The 19,415-nt window shown below is 37.2% G+C and overlaps 1 protein-coding gene across 2 annotated transcripts in view; it reads left to right on the top strand.

Moving 5' to 3' along the window:
- LOC131048987 (uncharacterized) overlaps positions 1-19,415 on the top strand; it is a 185,283-nt gene that overhangs the window by 130,383 nt on the left and 35,485 nt on the right. For both annotated transcript variants that reach the window (XM_057982981.2, XM_057982980.2), the window contains exon 7: positions 19,089-19,232. In XM_057982981.2, the coding sequence (XP_057838964.2) occupies positions 19,089-19,232 (144 nt within the window). The remainder of the gene's footprint in view (positions 1-19,088; positions 19,233-19,415) is intronic.

Here is a 19,415-nt window from a genome sequence, read left to right as displayed (position 1 = left end):
ACCTTCATACTTGTCCACTGCTGGTGTAGCTATTTGCAATTTCCTGGACCTTGTCTCATCTCTGATCATCTTGGACATCTTGGTGGCCTTCTTCTCCGTTACTTCCTGAGAATTCCCTACAAGGCTCTCTAAGTCAATTACATTATCTTCATCTTCAATCACAATCACCCTTGTCAATCTCTCCTTCAACCAATCTGGAATGGCGGATCTCGTCTCTCTAACTTGTATCTCTTTAGGCAATGGTTCGTCTTCTCAGAGAGGAGATGTCACTTCATCATCATTCTTGTCTTCATGTAGCTCATTGACTTGGGGAGATCGACTTGACGTATGCTAAGGTGCCTTCCGGTTTTTAGGTTTATCATTCTGTACCATTGACTCCATAGATTCATCAACCTCTGGCATTGTCATCTCTTGTCCTTCAACTTGACTTGTCCTTTTCTCATGTCGAGATGATGTACCTGATGAGCAATCTCGATTGGCCTCTTGCTTCTTCTTGGAGGGTTCCCTTTTCTCGGGTCTTTCTTTCCTCTTCGCGCCTCTAGGATGAGAATTGTCTTCACTTGCGCTTGCTCCTCCTTCTTCTAGTCTTTCCTCCAAAGTATAAGTCATTGGTACGTTCTGTTCTCTTAACTTTTGATGTTGTACATCCACCCATCTGCGAGTACATGACAAAACTGGAGCCATCAAAGCTCTCAAGTCTGTAATCTCAAGCTCGTTCCAATCTATTTTCACTGCTTTGTCTTCTCGGTCATAGGATGATTGGAGATGTTTGCCACTGTCCTGAGCTTGATCGGCCACTCTGTAAATTTTGCATTTCCTGATGAAATCTAAAGGTAACTTGGAATGCATCTTTCGTTTCACTTCTAAATCACTTGAGAGATTCATCCAAAAGTCTTGTACCTGAAATTCGTGCTTGTACTTGTTACCATATGTCTCCTCTATATACCCATAAGGATCAAAATTCTCCCTTGAGGCAAAGAACGTGAATGAATATGAGGCCAACTCCCTCTCTGCATCATCCAAGGCTAGAGCATTAGGACATACCTCAACTGAATTCCCCAATATGATGGGCACAGGAACTCCATTTCTATGCTTGTGTCTGAATGCCTTCGCATAGTTTGCCAACTGCCTAGTCACCTCGAGTAGCACTATCTTGTCTGTCGGATACCTCGGCAACATGTAGGGAGGTGAAGGACACCCATGAACTCTGATATAAGTAAACTTTTGAAACTGGATGAACCAAGCACCATACCTCTTTACAAGCTCTTGTGCATCTAGACATAGTCGGTTGTGAATCCCGCCTTGCAATATCCTAGTGATGTTCATCGTGAAGGTATCATTGACTAACTTGTAGTCACTTCTTGGTGGATGATGCAAATGAACATAAGAGTCACAAACTCTCACCTCTCCGGGTCCTCTTCCGATCACTCCTCTGTGAGGTAGTCCTGCATATTCGAAACTCCTGATCAAGGCATATATGACGTATGAGCTCATGTGAAATGACTTGGTAGGCTTTAGTCTTCTTAACTGCACATCCAAGCAATGGCTAATAATTCTAGCCCAATGAATCGTTCCTTTTCCTTGAACTATCACTTGGATGAAGTAGAACATCCACTTCTCAAAATAGAAGGCCTGAGGAGCCCCTCTAACTCGATTGAGAAAAGTTATCAAATCTTTGTACTCCTCCTGGAAGTCGATCCTATGTGGTGTGTTGGGAATCTTGCTCAGGCGAGGACGACTTTTGAGTAACCAATTCTTATTGATGATGCTCAAGCAAGAGTCTGGATCATCTTCATACATCGACCTGGCTCCTTCTAGGCTTTTGTAAATCATATCTTTATGCTCTGGAAGATGGAGAGCTTCACTTATAGCCTCCTCCGAAAGGTATGCCAAAGTGTTCCCTTCCTTGGATACGATCGATCTTGATTGTGGGTCATAATGGCGAGCACATTCGATCATCAGCTCATGGCACCAGACTACTGGAGGGAAACTGGCCGCCTTGATGATGCCACTTTCAATTATTCTCTTTGTGACAGGTGATGGCTTTCCAATGTGAGGGACCTCTCGAAACTTCCTCACATTGAAGTTTCCCGAATTGGTATCTCCAATGTTGCTCCACTTTGACACGATCTTGGTCTCCAATTCTTCATTCCTCTGATCTTCCTTCATGAGGGCTGGACGACTATTGGATGCTATTGCCTTTGGGGTCGCCATCTTGACACCTACACAACATTTCATAATGAGTAACATATTTTGAAGCGAGTAGGAATGAAGATAAAAGATACTAATTAGGAAACTTCATGATAAATCTTGAGTTATCATTTCCTAATTAGCCTATACAATTTTCAAAAACTTAAAGTTCAAAATTCAAAATTTCAACATTGGGACTAGGATGATCTCGCCATACCTCCACTTTGAGAATTAATTCTAAAAAATGATGCAAAAATAAGGTGAATTTTGGCTAGGCGAAATGTAGATTGAAGTTCTTCCTTTAGCAAAATGCGCCTCCTTTAGTCTTTATAAGCATCAACTCCACCACCCTTTAGTCTTCAACACTTGAGGTAAATTCGCCCCAACTAGACCAGATTTCGTACCCTCTTCTTGATCTCCAAGTTCGCACTTGAAATAATGAATGAATGATGGATTAAATTGCTCAAAACACTCCTATTATATAGGGCGTTCACCATTTCATTTCCCCATAGGCTGACTTGATGAAAATAGGTCAAAAAATAAATAAAATTAAAAAAAAGAAGAGGCCGACTTAATAAAATAATAAAAATGATACCTCAAGCGCTCCCTTTTTTAATTTTAATTTCACAAAAATTAATTTTAAATACTGTTGTAATCAAAATTTCGATTTTCTAAGGCTCAAAATTAATTTATTAAATGCCATGCGCCTTTATTAAATGCCAATTAAATTAATTTTTCAAATATTTCGAAGTTGATGATTTTGGCATTTCATGCGATTTGGAGGATGTCAACGTTGGGATATGGCAAAAAATAATGAATGCCAATGACTTCGCTGTGGTCCCATGGAGAGGGACAGGAGCACTTTTCTCAATCTAGGCCTTGCATTCTTCATTTTCACGTTCAAAACTTCATCTAGGCATTTAAAATGGCGTTTTCAATTGGAGTCTTGAGTTTAATTCACTTGATTTTTAGGAGGACGGTGCCTTTAGGACATTTTCGCCCTGGACCTTGGGAGAGGGACAGGAGCACTTTTTCATTTTTAGGCTAGGATTCTCAAATTTTGAAGTCAAACCTTTATTCATCATGCTTTAGAAGATCCTTCCCATCTCGCACAACCTTGCCTTAGCATAATCCCGGAGGGAAATTGTTGATTTCATAAAAATCGCCCTGGTCCTTCAGTGAGGGACAGGAGCACTTTTGAGTCCATTGCACAAATTCATGATCACATTAACTTCAAATTACCCTCAATGCGTAGAACATCATATTTCACTCCTTCTTGAGCCTTGGTAATAAAAATATCATTTCAAAATGCAAGGTAAATGGGCATATTTAGAAATTTCGCCTTGGTCCCTTGGAGAGGGACAGGACCACTTTTGCCAATTGTCATCAAAATTTGCAACTCTTGCATCTCAATTCCACCTTGAAGCATTTTAAACATCCTTTCAAACTTGCACCTTGGGCTAGACTTGTCCAAAATTGGAGAGGAGGGCTAGATAACATGTTTTTCGCCCTGGTCCCTTGGAGAGGGACAGGAGCACTTTTGCAATTTCAAGCCTATCCGTCCTTTGCTAGCCTTCCAAATTATCTTCAATGGGCTAATCATGTCTTATTCCATTCATTTCAATAACAAACTTGTCTTGGCCTTGCAAGAAATTTACACTTTTTAGAAAATCGCTCTGGACCCTTGGAGAGGGACAGGAGCGCTTTTTGCCTTCATGGTATATTTCTTTGTCTTTTAAACCTTCAATCGCATCTAAGGCATAAAACATCATTCGTCCTTCCCATCGAAGTCAAGTTTTGCCATAAAATATCAAACAAAGAGAAGAAACTTGAAAAAGCGCCATGGTCCTTCAGTGAGGGACAGGAGCACTTTTTGTCACTTGGGTTGATTTACTCCTTTGTGGACCGCTTAAATTATCTTCAATGGACAAAACATGCTTCCCTTGACCTCATCAAATCGTAAAATCATCTTAATCTTGCAAAAATAGTGCAATTTTGAAATTCAAGCTGCGGTCCTTCAGTGAGGGACAGGAGCACTTTTTACCTTCTAAGCCAAATTGTCTCACTTTTCACCTCGAAATTCCTTTGCTAGGGAAGATTTCATCTTACTTCACGCTATGAATAAGAGTTAATGTCCAAAAAAGGTCTAAAATTGTGCATATAAAGAAAAGCGCTCTGGTCCTTCAGTGAAGGACAGGAGCACTTTTGACCTTCTAGGCAAAAACTCCATCATTTCATTGCTTTCAATCAAGTCTGGATGCTTTATCATGTTCATTTTGCCATCCACCATGCCTTTGATGTTTCAATTCGACCAAACAAGGCCAGGAATGACCCAAATAAGTCTTTTCGAGCACTTTTCCACGTTATCCTTCAAAATTCACCATTTTTGTGCCTTCAAAATCTTCAAAAATATCAAGTCACGTCCAATTATCATTCCGGGAGACCTTGCACAAAACAAAATAGAAAAGTCAGTGACAAATATGCATTAAATAACATTGGCGCCCTGGTCCCTTGGAGAGGGACGGGAGCACTTTTGTCCTATTTGGCTAAAATATTCAAAATTTAGGTCTCCAATCATTTCACAAGGCAGAATTAGGTCATCTTCAAGGTCAGGAATCAGTTAGCAAGCCCTCGCAAAACAAGAAATTGCACTTAGAATGAAATTCACCCTGGGCCTCCAGTGAAGGACAGGAGCACTTTCTCTATTTCAGTCATCGTCTTACCTCCAAAATTTGATCAAAATTTACCTAGGCAAGAATACACAATTTCACCCTCAAAATGCTAACACTTAGACAAAATTTGGATTTTACCCCAAAAATTCCCGAATCTAGACCTAACCTGAGACTTATCTGACCTTCCTAACAGACTCACCTTACTTCAATAATCAATCCTCGGAAGGATGCTTAATAACTTTCAAAATTTGACTGGACACAGCTTGAAAAACATCCAAAAGAAACCCCTAAGGTTTAGCCCTAGCCCAGACAGACCACTCACTCACTCAAAACCCTAAAAGTAGAGAGAAGAACAGGCAAAACAAAAGCGAAAAAGAGGGGGTCCCCATTTTAATGGGGCGATGTGTGAAATGGTCACAACATGTAGGTGCTACCTCAGGCTCATCTCTAATGAAGGTAGGACGTGTAGGCCTGTTTGCTGTCCTGGAATGAGTCCTATGAGCTCTAGGTGACCCCACTACACTCCTGTTATCCCCTTGCTCTTGATTCTGTCTGTCTTGTGGGTTCATGCGCTCAATCATGGTGGTGAGTGCCTGCAAGGCCTGAGCCATTTGCTGCTGTCCTATAGCCATTGCTCTGAAAAATTCCCTTGTTTCTTGCTCCTCATTCCTATTGCCTTTGGGTGGGCTACCCTCTTGCCTGTCACCCATGGTGCCCGGTAGCTTGTTCCCTATCAAACAAAGCTTGCCTGCGAGTGTAATATCTGTGAGAGCCAACCTCAGGCGGCTGCATGTGATTGCTAAACCCTCAGGATGGCAGGATTCGGCTCTGATACCAATGTAAGAACCCAACTTGGCTCTCCTCTGCTGACTGTTTCTATTGAATGTAGTTGATTTGAATTTGTTTTGGTTTTTGAATGTTTATGGATTTTTTTGTGTTTTTTTGGTAATAATGAGCAATGATACAATACTGAAATAAACTCCTATGCTTAAAATAATTCTGAAACAATAATATTACTGCTGGAATTAATTTATGAGACTATCAAGGGAATGTTTGTTCTGTTCTATGGCCAATATGCCTGAAAAACAAATTCATTACAATGTAAGATAAAAAACCTGATTTTTGCTGTCCCAGTAGATGAAAATCTGCAAACTGCAAATTTTAATCTTAAAATTTTTTACTGTTCACGCGGTACTGTAGCAGTCCGTTCATGCGGCACTGTAGCAGTCCGTACGGCGGTATTGTAGCAATCCGTACCGTACTTGTTAATCACCAAAATTTCTTCAATAAATCTGCAATAATTTCTCTTGAATTTATTCTTCAATTCTGCACAATTAGATGCAAATAAGACCTCTGAATGAAGTCTTCTTGAAACCAAATATCACTGAATATTTCATCAGCTTAGATGGTGAACATTGAAGCAACTACGCCCTCCAATGGTGGCTGAAAACCCTAGTCTCCAGAGCAAAACCCTTTCAATTTCACAATGTCAAAAATAGCAAAATAGCAATCCCTCCCCTTCTTTCCAAACTCAACGCTATATATCCTTTTTGCAAATCGTACCCTAATCCTCTTAATTACAATTTTGCTTGTAGTTTCATTTAATTTCACTTTGGGTGTCAAAACGATTTTAATCATTAAATGGGCATTTAATTTTAATATTTCAATAGTCTGGCTCAGATAATTTAATTAAAAACATGGCCTCGTCTAATGATGAGTTGACCCTCAAGTTAAGTGATTATAATATAAAGTCACTTTATAACTTTATTATTAAATCACTTAATAATAAATGCTAAGTTATTCAAACTTGTCTAACTCCATGAATACTTTGAATTTAGTTATGCCGTCTGAAATTGGAGCTCACCAGTTGACCACCCATATGACCGTGATGTCTGCTAAAAATAGCAGGGGTCCATCTCCAACTGCTAAAAATAGCCTGACTAAGCCAAACTCAAAGCAAAACTCATCATAAACAAACTCTGGCAACCCAGAAGTGTACTCTGCTCTGTCCCCGGAAGATCTCCACGCCAAGGTGACCCTCTATCCAATCCTACTAGCCTACGAGGGTCTTTGATAGGCTAATCACAAGCTAGAGTGATGTCTCTAGCTAGAAGGGGACATCACACCATTGCTGAGATTGAGGCGATTGCGTCCAGATTCATTGAATATGCTAGAAAAGAGCATAGAAAGGGGAACAAACTCCTAGATGAAAAGTTGTTATAGGATGATGTGGGAACTTTATTCCTATTGGGCTATGTCCTCGTTATTTGTGCCAATTCTTATTGGCTATGGATTGATAATGTTTATCTAAATGAGGACTTTTTTGTAATAAACCCTAATTAGGGTTTGGGTGTCAGAATCTCAGCCATTGATCTTCTTTTGATCCAGGCCGTTTATTGTATTTGAGAGTGCTATATAAGCCCTCACTCGTTTCATTTTGAAAGTTAGAGAGTTAGAATCGGAAAGAGAAATAAGTTTAATATAGTTAGCAGTAGAGAAAAAAGTTGTGAAGAGAGAAATTTGAACAATTGTTGTTTTATTTGGCTATGAGATCAATAAAATATTGAAGTTATGGTGTTTTATTGCAATCCTTGTGGCTATTTTTATGGTTGTTTATCTTCTTGATTCACTCTTAATAGAGATAGTGTTTAAGTCTTAAGTTTGAAGGACGAATGTTGTGCTTGATCTTTGATAAGACTCATATTCCAAACCACTAGCTCCTTATCGATTGTAAGAACGCCCTGCGTGGTCAACTGGAAACATTGAGATTGTTAAAGAGTTCAATCATTGTTGGAGGCATTGATATGTATCTTACTGATAGTATCTATCCCCTTGGTGATTTGAAAATCATTGAATCCCCTTAGAAGATCGCACCAATTCCAGTGGAGTTGTAATCTTTTGGCAATACTGAAATTGGTAGAGTTCTATCAAGACCAATCATCACTGAGTCATTCTTAGGATTAGTTTAAGTATCACATCCTTGAAACCTTTATCTTTTGATCTTTTTTGAAACATCAGTTAGTATTAGGAGAATCCTGTTTCCTCATTTGAAAAGTAGTTGTACGAACAAGCTTTCCCTGAAAGTACGTGAGATCCTACATAACAGAACCTTGAAGCTTCTTCGATTGATCCTTCTGCGATATTTTCAGCATTTGGGAGTTTTACTCAAGAGAGGATAAGATACCTCTGGGTATTTTATTCTTTGTTTGGTTGTGTACAAAAGACACATCAACAGGTACATAATGATTGGAAATGGGGAAACATTGGATTAGGTGTTGTTGGAGGATATAATGTTATATTACATCAATGCAATAATATTAACAATAGTAATACACATTTGGCTCTGTAAATACTAAATACATGACCTGATTCTGATTTTTTGATTCATAGACAGTTTTGAGGTGGTACTAAGCCTTTTAATCTGTGTTTTCTGTTCTGATGTAAGGCTGAACATCATTTGAAACACCGAACATCATGATTGATTTCATGATTTGGCTTTCTGATTGGCCTTATCAAACTTCCTCTGTTCATCAACCGTTCATCTACTACTTGTTGGTCAGTGACTTTTCTAGAAGAAACGACACTCAAATCTTCAAACTCAAATTGAGTTTGGACCTTGGTCTTCCAGCTGAATAATATCACCTCTCAACAATCAAGAGTTTGGAGGCATTATTTTTGCGTGTTTAAAACCATTTTTTCGACTATGAGGGATTCTTATCACCAGAAAATACAATGTTTTTTTACATCCTTAATTCTCCCCTATGATTTATAGTGTTGATGCAACAAATGTCATTGGTGTAGCTTTCTAGGTGTTAGATGTAGTAATTTGACATGATGGCTTTACTCCTAAATGCAAATTGGAGGCATTGTTTATACTGATTGTTACTTGTTTGTTCAGAACATAACAAATAAATGACACTTTCATTTCTTTTGGGAAAACTTTAGGATAAAAAAATTTTAAAAAATGAATTGATTTTTTTTGGCTTCTCAAAATGTTATCCAGCAAACTATATTGAAGTGGGATCTTTTAATAAAAAATAAAAAAACCTTAGTTTTTCAGAGGTATTTGGATTTTTTTTTTGTCATGAAAAAACACAGCACGTGGGCTACCTCCACACAATTTCTCCCTCACATGTGCACATCATGAAACTTGATACTGTTTAATCATGGTAGCATAATCAATCTTTTCTCTTATACCTTCCATTTGTTGCTTGGGTGTTCTACCATGGAGCCATTGGCCCACCTTGTGACCATTCCTTTTACCATCAGATGCGGCTCTTTCTCCAACAAGTACTCTTCTATGCTACATAATCTTATAATAGACCTGAAAATGGAAGGACCACATTTTATCACCTATTGATATACTCTTAATGAGACGAATTCATTTATAATTTTTGTATATAATGTGGTTTTCAACAAACTCAGGGATGTGCACATAGAGGTATGTGATAGAGAGCTGTATGAAGAACTTCACAAAGATCTTGGGATGTGTCAAATGTTCAAGTATATGCCTTGATAGCTATGTGTTTGATCAAACATTGAATAAGATAATAATTTTATTGTATTTTGCACAATCATTCCTATATTAATCACACTTTGCACTTATTACCTTAGTATGTATATATAATTAAAAATATTGTTTGACTTTATAATCAACTTTGAATTGATTGCCCGTGATCAGGTGACAGTTTGAGACCAAATCCTAAAGGTTTTTGTTAACTTTCTGATCTTTCTCTTCTTTTGGGTTCTTTTTGTATTCAAATCTTGCACTCTGTTGTGACCTTTTCACACATCGCCCCATTGCTAACGGGGACCCCCTCTTTTCCAGCTTCCTGCATTGTTGGGTTAGGGTTTTGGCTGCTTAGTGGGCAATTTTGCGTTTCCCGTGCCCGAGTCTTGGAGTTTTGATCATGCCTAGTGCCGTCTAGGGTTTTTGAAGTTATAGGATCAAGTTGCAAAAGTTGATATTTTAATGATCCTAAGTTTTGCTAAGTGTTCGACCATTTGAGCGTTAACGTGTTTTTAAACACGCGCATCAGTGATTTTAAAGTGCCAAGGTATTCACAGACCTTTTGGAGTTGTTTTCTCGCTCCTAAGGTATTATTTAAGTCAATTTCGCACTTTATTCCAATATTTTCCTAACGTTTCGCTCATATTTTTTGGAAAATTAGTCTAAGTCCAATTAAATTTAATGTTTCTAAGTGATTTTGAGTGGTTAAAATGTTAAAATCGTAAGGGAAATCCTTATTCCAAGGGTTAAAGGGTCAAAATCCATGCTAGAGGTGTTTTTCCCCTCACATTCCAGACTACCCAACCCATTTCCCCACTCAAAATCCATTCTACACATGGGTTTCCCCTGAAATCCATATTGGCTACTAATTTCGCCCACTGTTTATCCAGACTGCCATCGAATTTCCCCTGGAAGTGCTAAAATTTGGCTAAGTGTCAGGATTTATCCAGATTGCCATCGATTTTCCACCAGGAGTGCGGACTGAAGTGCGGACAAAGTTAAGGATAATTCCATGCCTGGGTTGATTTTCCACCAAGATTTTTGTGACAACTAAGTGAGGATTTTTGCCTGGATTTCTATCCAGACAGAGATCGATTTTCCCCTGAGAACTTTTGTAAGGATTTTTGTCCGGATTTTTATCCAGACAGGGATTAATTTTCCACTGGGAACATTTTGAAGAGTTTTAAGTCCGGATTTTCATCCAGATTGAGGTCGAATTTCCATCAGGGAGGTATTTTTCCAAGTTAAGTGAGTTTTGATTGTGGATTTTTGTCCAAACACATATCGAATTTCCCTTGGGGGGCAAATTTTTGCAAATTGAGTGCATTTTTGTCTGGATTTTTGTCCAAACTCACATCGAATTTCCCTTGGGAGGTTTTTTGTGTGCATTTTGATGAAATTGAGCATGGATTTTTGTCCAAGCATGGGTCGAATTTCCCTTATGGGGTAAATTTTGACACTTAAGTGATTTTTAAAGGGATTTTTCAATCCCAACCCAAATTGATTTTCCCCTGGAGGCTTATTTTGGATTTAATTTGCAATATTTTAATAAATAAGCCCCATTTTAATTGCTTTTAAATAATTATTAATGATTATTTAAAATTTAAAAGCAAAATTAAATAACTTGCAATAATCATTTAATGTTTGAACCTTCTAGAAGCAAGTTAGGGTTTCACCAAGCAAGTATTTATACACGTGTTTTATCCCACATTGCTTGTGTGGTGAAAGTGAGAGGTGAAAGCAAGTATATGACAGGAGACTTAGCAATATTTTATTATTATTTCTGCCAGGTGTCTCCATGAAAGCGATTTTTCTCCAAGTTGGGCGAATTTTTTAGCAAGGCGTTTTTGTGAAGTGTGGGATTGAGGATTTATTTACCTCCATTTTTTCTAGCTTTCTGATCTATTCCCCTTGGCTGCCATTAAAGATCAGTTTCAAAATTTCGATTTTGCTAAGTTTGGCGATTTTTTTCCAAATTTGGCATTTTTGGTGAAAGTTGGCAATTTCATGTTTGGAAACTTTGGTGATTTTTCCTCCACCATTTTTTGCTTGCTGTTCAGACCTTCATTGCTGCAGATTGCTGCCATTAACAACATTTTGAAAAATTCGATTTTCGCTAAGGAATGCAATTTTTTGTGTTCGGGGTATCCAATCCCAACTTGGGCGATTTTCCAAATTGCTGCCATCCTTGCCACGGCAGATCCAAGCTGCCATTGACATCATTTTCATAATTCCTTTTGAGCGCTAGACTTGGGAAAATTTCGATTTTGCTTGGAGGCCACATTTTGGTGAACTTTTCGTGCATTCTTGGTGGCTGCCATCATTTCCAGCCTGCTGATTCGCTTCAGATATGAGGTTTGTTTTAGATTTTGACCTCCATTAATGACTGCCATTAATTTTCAGACTTAAGTTTTTATTGCCCAGCCAATTCCAACTTAAACATTTAGCATTTGGAGGCATTTTATGGAGTTTTTTGTGCATTTTTTAGACCATTTTATCGCTGTTGCACGTCTGAGACTCCATTGGTAGGCGTTTGTCCCCTAAAATTTTCATTTCCAGCCACCGAACCAGTTTTGGTGAATTTGCTTGGGGCTGTTTCCTAAGCCATTTTTCACCATTTTCAAGGGTTTTAACCACTTTGCAAGGTGCTGGTAAGTCTGAAGTATCCAATTTTCAAACTTGTCCTCAAAAAATTAATTTTTACCAGCCACACTTTCAAGATTGATTTTATGCACATTTTATGATTGTTTTCATCAATAAAACTGATTTTTATTGATTTTATGCACATTTTCAAGATTGCAACATGTTTTAAAAGTTTGATTTTCAGGTTGTCTTCAGAATTTTTTGACCTCCATTGTTGATTGCGGAAGGTGTTTTCAGACATTCATTGTGTGAAAACACAACCTTTCACACCTTTCCGTAGTCATCATCAATCCGGTATACTCCTTTGCATTTTTTGCTTGCATATTTTCTAAGCTTAAGGAGGTATAAATGAATTTTATGGAAGATTTCCATGCCTTGGTGTTGTCACACTTTGAACGTAATTGATAAAATTTATCAAGTGTATGGATTATTTTCCTGACTCCATGCTCTAACTAGCTAAATCTTTAGAAAGTCAGGAATTTTATTACAAGTATTATTTATTTTCCTAAGTCTAACTTCGAGCTTCGTATGGGTGCGATGTCAAAGTTTGGATACAAGGAAAGGAAAGAACTATTGAAGACGTTGGAGACTGGATTTTATCCAGAACCTAAGATTTCATCCAGATGGAAGATCACTGATACAAACATGCATTTCCTAGACTTCAACCAGATGCAGCGTCGGATGTTCGGAGTCAGAAATCAAGTTCCGTCCCCAGCATATGCGAATATTATGAAGAGTGGCATCTTCCATGCCGCTGTATTCCCATAGTCCATACAGTGTAGTGAGTTGATCCTGGAGTGTGCACGATATTACGATCCGCTCACAAGAATGATCAAGAGTCCTAAGGGCGTAGTCATCGCCTACCTTGCTGAGGATGCCATTGCAGAGGTGTTTGGAATTCCACGCGGAACAGACATGAAGGATGTGACCAAGGAGGATTATGCAGACGAATACACGAAGATGGGTGTATGCAAGAGTTTAATTAACAAAGAGTGGATGATTGAGCCTAGGTCTCATCATTCCAAGGCTCCCAAGACACTTATGTGCATAGATTTCAAGGAGGAATATAGTGATTTGATATTCCTACTCAACAGAGTGATGGGAATGCCGCAGGGAGCAATATTTGATGGATGGATGTTCTACTTAATTCAGGATTGTCTGAGAGGAACACTAGTGAATTGGTCCAACAGATAATAGAGGTACAACCTATTCATGATATTGATGACTACCTAGCTAGGAGTGCTAAGGAGAAGGAGCCTAAGAGAGCGGAGATTTTATCGCACATAGCTAGAGATGAGACAGGAATGCGGATTGCACAGATTGCTGTTCCTAGAGCAGGTGTGACAGCCGACACTGCTACTCCTATGGATTTCCAGATCACTTCAGTTGCCCTTGGTCGTACATCCAGTAAACAGGAATTTCATGAGATTGGTGAAAACCTCCAAGCAATCAATGCGAGGTTAGACAGAGCAGTTGAAGAGAATGAAAGGTATAGAGAAGAGAATATTAGACTCAGAGAGTATATTGCAGGTACAAGGAGTGGGAATCCCACCCTTATTTCCCCTATTGCAGTTGACCATGGAATACATTCACACTACGAGGTAGCGAGAGGTACACACTCGGAGGTGGAAAAGGGGATTGAGAGCACAAGAAAGCAGGCAGATGATTTCCTTACTTAGTTTGTCCATGCATATGATAAGACAACAACGCTCGTATTTAGAATCCAGTATTTGGAGGGAGTTTGGGAAGAATTCCGGCCTATCCAAGAGAAGACTATTCCACGCCTCCTGGCATTGAAGAAGGTTCCTAATTCCACCTTAGTCAGTGAGAACATTGTGCACAGTGGAGACATATATGATTTCCATGGCTGGTATTGTGCATTAGCCTTGAAGAAATCAGCTTATGAGAATGCCCAATCGAGTTGTATGGAGATGGAAGGATTAATTCAGGACATTCAGATGAAAATCCTTGCCTCGATTGAGGGATTATTGGGTGTTGATGTTAGTGATGCTAGTGGTTTACGCTTAGCCGAATTAAGAGACAAGATGAAATTTATGTATTTTTGCCAGTTGGACTTTTTGAAGAAGAGTCAGATTGATGACTTGGTCTCTTTGTTGATTCATGTTCATAATTCGCAGAAGCTCATGCCAGAATGGGATAGCACTATGACTGCTTGCTCGGATTCACTGGACGTGATTGATTTACAGCAGGATACCTTGCCTAGCATTTCCATGGAGGAGTTATTTTTAGTATTGGCTAGATTCTTGGAGTATGCTAGGAGAGAGAGAGATGCATGGAGGAATCTTCTAAAAGATTCCCTATTAGATGACTAGGTATCTTTTCATTGGGCCATATGTTGGTTGCACCATTTTTTGATGTAACCCCAATTAGGACAATTCTAGAGTTTTGTTGGCATGATCTCGGTCGTTGATCTTAGATCAATCTAGGCCATCCATTTTGTACGAGACTCTATATATGCCTCCTTGTCTCTCATTTGTAAGAGAGAGTTTTTGTAGAATTGTTGGTATATGCTGCAGCTACTTGAATCCTAATCATTGTTCAATTGTTGGTGATTTTGCTCTTCAAGTGTTGTATTTGCATTCATGGTTCTCAATTCCTCCAAGTTAGATTATAATTTATTTTCATGTATGTTAGATTGAGTGGAAGATTTGTTGAATTCATTTGTGTGGAATCCTTAATCCATACCACTAGCCTCTTGCCGCTGGTAAGTGCACCTTGTGTGGTCAATTGGAATTTAAGTAAGCATAACTTCAACTATTATTCGTCTATTGGCAAGCATCAACTTGGATGGTGTCTACGTTTGATGGTGATAGTCTGAAAATCTTTAAGCATACCTTAGACAATTTCACTAAGCTTGTGTCAATACCTGATTGTGAGACCTTGCTTGGTTTGATTCCACTAGATCCATTCATCATTTCCTACATTCCTAGGATTAGAATAGACTTCCTGAACCCTATTCCTTTTGTCCTTTTTTTTAAAGAAGTAAATCCAGAGCCACATTGATAAATCATAAGTTGTTAGCACACCTATTCCTCATCATTCATGATAATCCAAACATTTGCGTAAGTCCCCAAGTGAAACACAGCAATTCACATCAACCACTGAACTTACCCACTCGTCAAGACCTGACATGTAGAAACCTTGGAATCACATTAGTTGATCTCATTCTTAGCATCTGAGGTGATTTTGTTCAAGAGAGGGTAAATTACCTTGGTACTTTATTCTGAAATGTTTTGTGCATAAAAAACACATCAACACTCCTACAGCTAACAGAAAAGAAAGATCAGAAAGAGCTAGAAAATCATTTCCTTGTCTAAAAAGAGCTAGAAAAACATTTCCTTTGTCTAACTGAGAAGAAAGACCAACCATCTATGCAGGATAAATGTGAAAATCAGGCACTGAAAAAGGAGAAAGTTGCTTGTAAGGAAGACCACCATTAACAAAGAGATGGCAGGTTGGTCAAAAAGAATTGCCCCTTGACTCCACAGTTCTGTTGTTTTCTCTAGACGTTAAAATTTTGTTCCAAGGACATGTATTCAACACTTGCATTCAATTTGTAGATTAAAATTGCTATTTGCTGTTGGTTCTTGTACCTTGTTAGTCCTGCATTGTTGCTAACAGTTTTGAAATAGTGTTGATGTGGTGGGTTTAACCTCTCGTTTGCTTGTAAGATTGACACTTTTGATTTTGTCTATGAATAATAATGAGTGTTGATAATTTGTCAAGGAGATTATGTACAATACTTACAAGATCTAGCAACTCGTCTCCCGTGAGAAGATAGGTCTGTGATGATTAATGCAGTGCAAAAGACTTCTTGGTTGGTTTATTAGCTTGGCCAAATTTGCACTTGGCAAGATCAAAGTTGTCACCCATGTATGGGTATGTGTGCAGCTTACATAGAATCTGTGCATATTCGTTCTGCTGCTCCATTTTTTATAGAATGATGATTGGGAATAGTTTTGATGCTCTCTGGTAGCTTTCAAGAACTTTCTGCATTAGGTGGAGTTTTATTTTGTGAGTTATTTATTACACTGTTTAATGTTTCTTGCTTTAGGCTCTTTTGGAAAGACTTAACGGGAGTGGGTTCCATGGCAGTGTTGGGAGCATGGATGGACAGCATTGGCTAAACCTGGGCTGTCGCCACTGTTCTTGGCAGAACCCATTATAATTTTTAAAAAAGAAAAATCTACTGTAGTAGATCATGGAGAGAACACAAGTATGGTCATGATACATATATCAGTTCTAAATTTTTTTAAGGCATTTGTACCAGAGAAGCAGTAATCTGCAAAAAATCGTGATTATAACCGATTAATCATGAATTGTGGAGCCAGCCAATTTTTACCCTGAAAAAATCCCAATTCCTGAAAAAATCGTTGACCCAATTTTCAATGTTTTTTTGCTTTTAAATCACATTAAAATCCCCCAAAATCGATAAAAAAGGTGAAAAAATTGTTGCAAAAACTCGCAAAAGTACCAAATTGCTCAGAAATAGTGATGTTTCCAAGATGGGAGTTAGCACAAAATTGGCATGTTAATACTTTGTTATTTTGTTCCTTAGTTTTCTTTCCGACCTCTAAAACACCTAGACAGAGGAGCAATGTTGGTCAATCAAATTTGAAAGGGCCTCAGTCATCCTAAATCATGGTGTCGTGTGAGATAGTGTCGAAGTAGTTGATGAATCTGCTCTAAATCGCAGCTTCGATATGACCTCTCTACACTCCCCGCCCATCGATTCTGATGCGAACAAATATATAATTAAAATATTATACTTTTATTTCAAAATTATAACTATTATGCACTATTATAGATGGCACTTTGACAGGGAAGGAGTGAACTCCTTTAGTTTATAAATTACAATTAATATTCTAAAGTAGTTTTAAAATTTAAACTATTATTGACTATTAATATATATTAATAGTTATATAATAAATTATAAATTAAAAATAATGTAAAATTTATAATGTACGTATTTAATTTTTAATATATAATTAATATATTTAATTTATAATAATATATTTAATTATAAATTAAAAAATATTAGTGTAAAATTTATAATGTATATATTTAATTATTAATATATAATTAATATTTGTAATTAATATATATTTTTAATTTATAGTTAATATATTTAATTTTTGCTCACATAGAGACATACAAATCATTATGTGAGCAATTTATCCAGAGTGCTCCATGAAATAAATCTGAATTATAACAGACAACCTGACATACTTGTAATAAGACAGCCTCAAACACAATCATTATCATTTGTCTCCACCTAAAATAGTAGTTGCAAGCTAGGCATTGCCAAAACCAGTGGTTTGCTCTAATCTTTTACTTCAACTAAACAAATGCCTGTTGTTGATTTTTACCCCATGTAGAGGACTAACCAATTGCCATTATGGAATATAAAGCATTGCAATTGTGGAATATAATTTGATAATCTCTCTAAAATATTGAATTAATCCTACAAAGCTCCTTGCCTCAATCACAATTGAAGACTTGGATCACTTCAAAATGACTTCCACTTTTATTAAATTCCTAACAGTAGCTGGATCAATGTCTGATAAATCTTGATCTCAGTTACTTCATAGACTTATATTTGGTGACTGCCTTCTGGAAAGGCTAATTGAATATTTACCTATGTAATCAGCAATATGAATATAAACAATAAAAAAGTATTTTCTACAATTCATGGGTTAAATTCTATTTGATTAGCTCTCTATATCTCTATGCTATGGAAATGCCCTTAAGTTTTGAAAAATAGTTTTCTCTCTTTTTCTACAATTTTTTAACTGATTTTTTTCCATTTTTCCAAAAAATCTTATACTTTTGGTTTTCCAATTTATTCTCCAAACGATTTTTGCTGCTATGGTTTGTACAGTTAATCGAACTTAATCAAAATATCTCTAAGCTCTCTGTGGGTTAAACTCTATTTGATTAGCTCTCTATATCTCTATGCTATGGAAATGCCCTTAAGGTTTGAAAAATAGTTTTCTCTTTTTTTCTACAATTCTTTTACTGATTTTTTTCCATTTTTCCAAAAAATCTTTGTACAGTTAATCGAACTTAATCAAAATATTAGCTACTCCAAAGCTTATTGAAATGTTCTTAAATTCAATATCACCTTTATTGTGGCTCAATATTGTAATGACTATATGGACGAGTTAATATTTTATTTTATTTGCTTTTATATTGTGCATCTTCATTAATTCTTTTCTTGATTTGTTTTTTTATTTAATATTTTATGATGGTTATTTATATGATATTATTTTTAAATGTTAAGAAGCAGTAAGCTAAAAAAGTATATACACATCTATGCACACAACAAGACACATACATGTATATATACACACAGAGACATACACGTACTCACACACACAGACTTACATACATAATCCTTACGCACAGACACACACATACACAAAGACACACATTCACATACATACAAATTGATTGATTGTATTTTGTATTGAATAATCAATTACCTTTATCAGTGTCAACTGCATTTTCAATCTCAACTGTGTTTTCAATTCTGTATATGTTTTACAAGTTATGTATATATATGTGTGTGGAGCTGTACCCAGCCATAACTGTAGCTGGAAATTGTTTTTGCCACAGCAGTCGATCCATATCCAAACTGGTAACTTAGTTATTACAATCTAGCATGCATTTTATATCTGTTTTTGTTTAATCAATGAAATTAATAATATATATAGCAAAGATTAACATGTAATCATGCTCCTGCTCCTTGTCACTTATAGAAATAGGTGAGCAACTAGAAAATGTTTTAAGGCTACCTGTACAACTATGGTAGAAGTTACCAGTGTGGATGTGTTACTGTATGGTTATGTACGTTGATTAGTTCATGTTCTATATGCACTCCTTTTGTGAGTATGAATATGCTTGCTTGCTCCTTTGCTAATTGGTTGCATATGGCCTTCTCTACTTTCATTCCAGTAGTGCTCTCTATCTATAAGAAAAATAGTGTTATTTGCCAGAAAAATGAAAAGCAATGCTGCTTTAGTGATTTACACTCTTATTTGTTGCCGCAGTGCTTTAGACACTATTATTAAACAGAAACATCAGGAGCTCTCAAGAAGTCAGAAGGCACGCAGATTAAATTATTACACATCTCGAATTCATGTTGCCGATATATGCCAAGCAATTCTTGCAAGTATTGAGCAGCCTTCTGCCGGGTACGCCATTCATTTAGCTAGGCCCTAGGGCATCTTTTCAGTACGCCTGGCATTTGGTTTCTAATGTTTTGTTAAATGTCTTTTTAAATCTTGTCAATCTCCATCAATATATCTTTACATGTAATGATTCTAGTTGCATTCTAAGGCTTAAATGTTTAGGGAACAGAGAATGAAGTTAGCTGT

Source organism: Cryptomeria japonica, chromosome 4, assembly GCF_030272615.1.
Source record: "Cryptomeria japonica chromosome 4, Sugi_1.0, whole genome shotgun sequence".
NCBI lineage: Eukaryota > Viridiplantae > Streptophyta > Pinopsida > Cupressales > Cupressaceae > Cryptomeria > Cryptomeria japonica.
The sequence above is the reverse complement of the archived record's forward strand: the minus strand, read 5'-3'. Positions and strand labels throughout refer to the sequence as shown.